General features: G+C 42.6%; 1 protein-coding gene across 1 annotated transcript; it reads left to right on the top strand.

Moving 5' to 3' along the window:
- Positions 1-1,224: 1,224 nt before the first annotated feature.
- LOC129719584 (uncharacterized) lies at positions 1,225-4,557 on the top strand. Its single transcript, XM_055670978.1, has one exon. The coding sequence runs from the start codon at positions 1,225-1,227 to the stop codon at positions 4,555-4,557; it is 3,333 nt and encodes a 1,110-aa protein (XP_055526953.1).
- The last annotated feature ends 263 nt before the right edge of the window (positions 4,558-4,820 follow it).

The raw sequence follows: 4,820 nt of genomic DNA, 5'->3' as shown, positions 1-4,820 counted from the left end.
GCCCGGGGTAGGTGAAATGTTCCAGCAATATGCTGAGAAGTGCGAAATTCGGATAATAATAATTATAATAAATAATAAATAATAATAATAATACGACGTTTGAAACTTGCATGCAAAAGTGTGTTAAAACCTAAATTAATCCACCTATCGGTCAGACCCAGCCTTTCTCATTCAAAACTATTATTTGTAAAAATAGATTTACATGGACGCTTCAATCCAATAAAATTATATATATTCACTCTTTGGGTTCTAAAATATTGATATTGTAATTGAAGTATAAAATATGAAATTTGACGTAGTGTTAGTGCTTAAGAAATAGCGAAATAAAAGAAATGACTTTTAATTTCGAACTATTTCATCACGAGCGATACCGGGAACGTTCGAATAGTACGAACCCCATTTAAATTATGTTGAGGCCACGTATATTGATCAAAGCAGGTATAGTTTTAAATAGTCTTTGTGTTACGGCATTAGATTTAAGTTACAAGATAAGTTAGTATAAACGTACAAAATTTAAACGCATTACCCTATGTGAATACCAAAATCTTCCTATCACAAAAACGACTAGTCTAAGCTAGGCTGAACAGGAAACATTCCTCGTTATCGCTCTCGTTACCAGTCTCTTTAACGAGATCAATAGATCTCTCCTTGCGCTACGTTTAGCAGCTATGGAGTAGAAGGAAGTCATAGGAGTAGGGTATAGAGTCGGTCGCAATTAAACGCTCAAAGATAAAATACATACCTTTTGCAACTACGAAATCTCGCCTTTCGTGTATCGTGGTCAGTCATACCGAACAATAAATTGAATTTCGGAAAGACCAACTCGTGGTCTATTTGAACATTGTTCTCAAATAACGGACCCTCGGACGAATCAGCACAAATTCCGGAACATAAATTTGGTGCCGAAACCCGGGAATTATTCGTTTGCTGATTCATCGCTGGTGTAAAACTTTGGAGGTTAGCGGCTGGTCAACTCGGCCAATCATCACTACAGGAGTGAATTGGAATAGACTCAACAAGGCTCTTGACGCCTATTTCGGATCAGTCGCAGGAACCAATTACTTCGCCACACGCGGAACGCATTGGATAATTTTGGAGGATTTTGGACGTGAAACCGAGCGTAGTAGGACACGTGGTAACAGGTTAGCCAAGTGAGCACAGGTAAACTCCCAACTACAATTCAGGTGAGTGCCTATATTTATATCACTGAATAAAAAAGAGTGAATGTTGGTTAAAGTACCAGCCGGCGGAGTTAAAACTCGTAAAGGTTGCCGTACTATGAAAGGGGATACAAAGAAGGTTAAGCGGCTTTTGGTGCGCCGCAATAACATCATTGGTTCGGCTAAATTGATTAAGGAGTATGGCGCTAATTTCGTGTTCGAGCGAGACTTTCCGCAAATCAAATTTCGCATTGAAAAGCTTGATTCACTTTGGGACGAATCTAATGAAATCCAAGCTGAAATCGAATGTGAACACGAGATCAGTGACGAGCTCGCTGATGAGCGTGTTGAGTTTGAAACAATATATTTCGAGTTAGAAGGATCCCTGTCGAATAAGTTAGCAGCAGTTACAGATGTATCCTCCCCCCTACCAACCTCGCCTACTGCTCCACCTACTCAAACGTTCGGTGTCCGATTGCCTGAGATCAAAATCCCAGAATTCAAGGGCGACTTTGATGAATGGATGAATTTCCATGACTTGTTCAATACTCTTATACACAGTAACACTCAGTTGTCGCCAATGCAAAAATTTCAATACTTGAAGGCTGTTTTGAAGGGAGATGCTCTTCGTTTGGTACAGTCACTGGCTGTGAGCTCAGCCAATTATATGATTGCATGGGATTTGCTCAGAAAACGATTCGATAACAAACATTATCTGATCAAACAACATCTATCTGCACTTCTCTCCTCTCCATCTCTCAAAAGAGAGTCTTCGTCTGCGCTTTCGGATTTGGCGGACACGTTCGAAAAACATCTCAGCATGTTAAAGAAATTAGAAGACCCACAGGATCATTGGAACTCCTTTTTAGTTGAGCTATTGAGCAGTCGGCTCGATGCTGTGTCGCAAAAGGAGTGGGAAAATCATTTGGATGATGATTCTCGACCAACCTATAATGATTTGATCAAATTTATACACAAACGCTCTCGAATTCTCCAATCACTGATGCTCTCCCAGTCGTCAAATGCAAGCGGCAAGCCAGAACCAAAGTATCATCGAATAAATGTATCATCTCATCCTGTCATAGCAAATGAAGATGCTAAAGCGTGTGCAGCTTGCCACAGAGGCACACACGCTCTCAGTGGCTGTGAGAGTTTCGTCAAGCTCTCGCCAAAATTACGTTTCAACTTGGTGAAGAGGCACGGGTTCTGCTTGAACTGCTTAAAACCTACACATTTATTGAAAGATTGTACCTCTGCTGGATCATGTCGAATATGTAACAAACATCATAATACCATGTTGCATTTAAATACGTCTGCCGCGCTGACTGTTCAAGTAGCTGATAGTACAACTAGCACTAATACCCTTGCTCAAACTCGATCATCCTCACAATCGGCTGCGGTCGTCGAGTCGTCGTTGTCGGTAGATCCGTGCATTGTCGATCAAGCGCACGGCATCCCTCGGTTAATGGGACGCGATCGCTCGTCGTCGGGGGGCCAAAATAAATCGATTTCGTTCATTCCGTCGTCGCCGGGACCGTCAGGCTCGGCTCATGGTTCTTCACACACTACTAGCTATCCAGTCATGACTATGAAAAAGACTAACACAACTGTCTTTATGTTGACAGTCTATGTCAAGGTTCGTGATATCAATGGAACCTATATTCTCGCTCGTGCTCTACTAGACTCTGCATCTGAGCGCAATTTCGTAACCGAAAATCTCGCACAAAGGCTACGATTAAAGCGCACAGTATCGGAAATTGATGTATATGGAATTGGAAATAGTATTCAACGTGTAACCCAGTCGGTTACGATCAATCTTGCCTCAAGAGTGAACCAATTCAACGCAAATATCGAATTTTTAATCCTTCCCAGTCTGACGAGAATTCTGCCGTCTGTTGATGTGGATGTTTCTAAGTGGGAAATCCCGAAGGACCTGCCTGTGGCTGATCCAACCTTCCATCTCGCTCACGGTATAGACATGATAATTGGTATCCAGTGGTTTTTCTCGTTATTGGAAAACGATCAAATTAGTCTTGGGCCACAACTACCTATTCTACACAAAACAGTGTTTGGCTACGCTGTTGCTGGTGATCACACACAGCGTAATCCGACTAGAACGGCAGTCTGCAATGCTGCAATGACGGTCGACAAATTAACGGCAGCCGTGCAAAGGTTTTGGGAAGTAGAAAGTTTTGACGGAGGAAAATCATTTTCACTGGATGAGCAATACTGTGAGAACCATTTTCGCAAGACTCAGTCAAAAGCACCTGACGGTCGATATGTCGTTCGATTGCCGATTCATGAGGAATTGTTATCGACTATGGGTGAATCGTTACCGATCGCTGAAAGAAGATTTCATTCACTCGAGAGAAAGCTATCGGCTAGCACTCAGCTTCATTCAGATTACCACCAATTCATGTCTGAATATCAAGCGTTGGGACACATGGAGGAAGTGTCACCGAACCTCTCATTGCCGCATTTTTACCTCCCACACCATGCAATTTTGCGACCGGACAGTAAAACAACTAAAATTAGAGTTGTTTTTGATGGATCTTGTCGATCATCAAATCGCCTCTCGCTAAATGACTTATGCTACGTAGGCCCTACAGTACAACCTACACTCATCTCCATAATTCTCAATTTACGATTACCAAAATATGTCATCACAGCTGACATCGAAAAGATGTACAGGCAAATAGTTGTACATCAGCAGGACCGACCGTTGCAACAGATTATCTGGAGAAATAATCCAACGGACCGTTTGCAAACCTATCAACTCAGAACTGTGACGTATGGCACCGCCTGCGCTCCATTCCTGGCCACACGAGTTCTGAATCAACTTGCAGACGACGAAGCAGATAACTACCCCCTAGCCTCGCGCGTCTTGAAACGCGCTTTTTATGTGGATGATTGTCTGACTGGAGATGACGACAAGGATCGGCTTAGTGAAACATGTAAACAGCTTAATGATCTACTTCATGCAGGAGGTTTTGTACTACGAAAATGGAGCTCCAGCGATCCCGAAATTCTACGGCACATTCCCGAGGCACTTTATGACCAACAAGATAATCTCGAAATTGACAAATCATGCATCGTGAAAACACTTGGCTTACTGTGGCATCCGCAATCTGATTATTTTGGTTTCAAAGTTCCTGTACTGACTGAATCGAATCCAGTTACTAAACGCATTGTGCTATCCGAAATGTCCCGCTTGTTTGATCCGATGGGACTTGTCGGGGCGGTCATTGTCTCTGTGAAAATCTTTTTGCAATCACTATGGTTAAACAAATTCCAGTGGGATGAACAGCTTCCACAAGCCTTTCAGACGTGGTGGAAAATGTTCCGAGAGGAAATGCAGGAGCTGAGCAATCTTCGAATCCCTCGGCATGTAATGTAAACCGGTTATACTGATCTTCAACTGCACTGTTTTTCAGATGCTTCCGATAGAGCATACGGATGCTGCATTTATGTTACATCATCAAATCGCGATGGAACTACCACAACGAATCTTCTCATGTCAAAGTCAAAAGTTTGTCCTCACGACAAGCTTACGATACCTCGTCTAGAACTGTGCGGAGCGGTCATGGCATCAAAGCTAGCTGACTGTATACGAAGCTCTACTAATATTTAGTGCCCCATCACCTTTTGGACGGACTCAAG

The sequence above is a fragment of the Wyeomyia smithii genome, chromosome 2, assembly GCF_029784165.1.
Source record: "Wyeomyia smithii strain HCP4-BCI-WySm-NY-G18 chromosome 2, ASM2978416v1, whole genome shotgun sequence".
Lineage (NCBI taxonomy): Eukaryota > Metazoa > Arthropoda > Insecta > Diptera > Culicidae > Wyeomyia > Wyeomyia smithii.
This window is presented reverse-complemented; position numbering and strand designations above follow the sequence as displayed.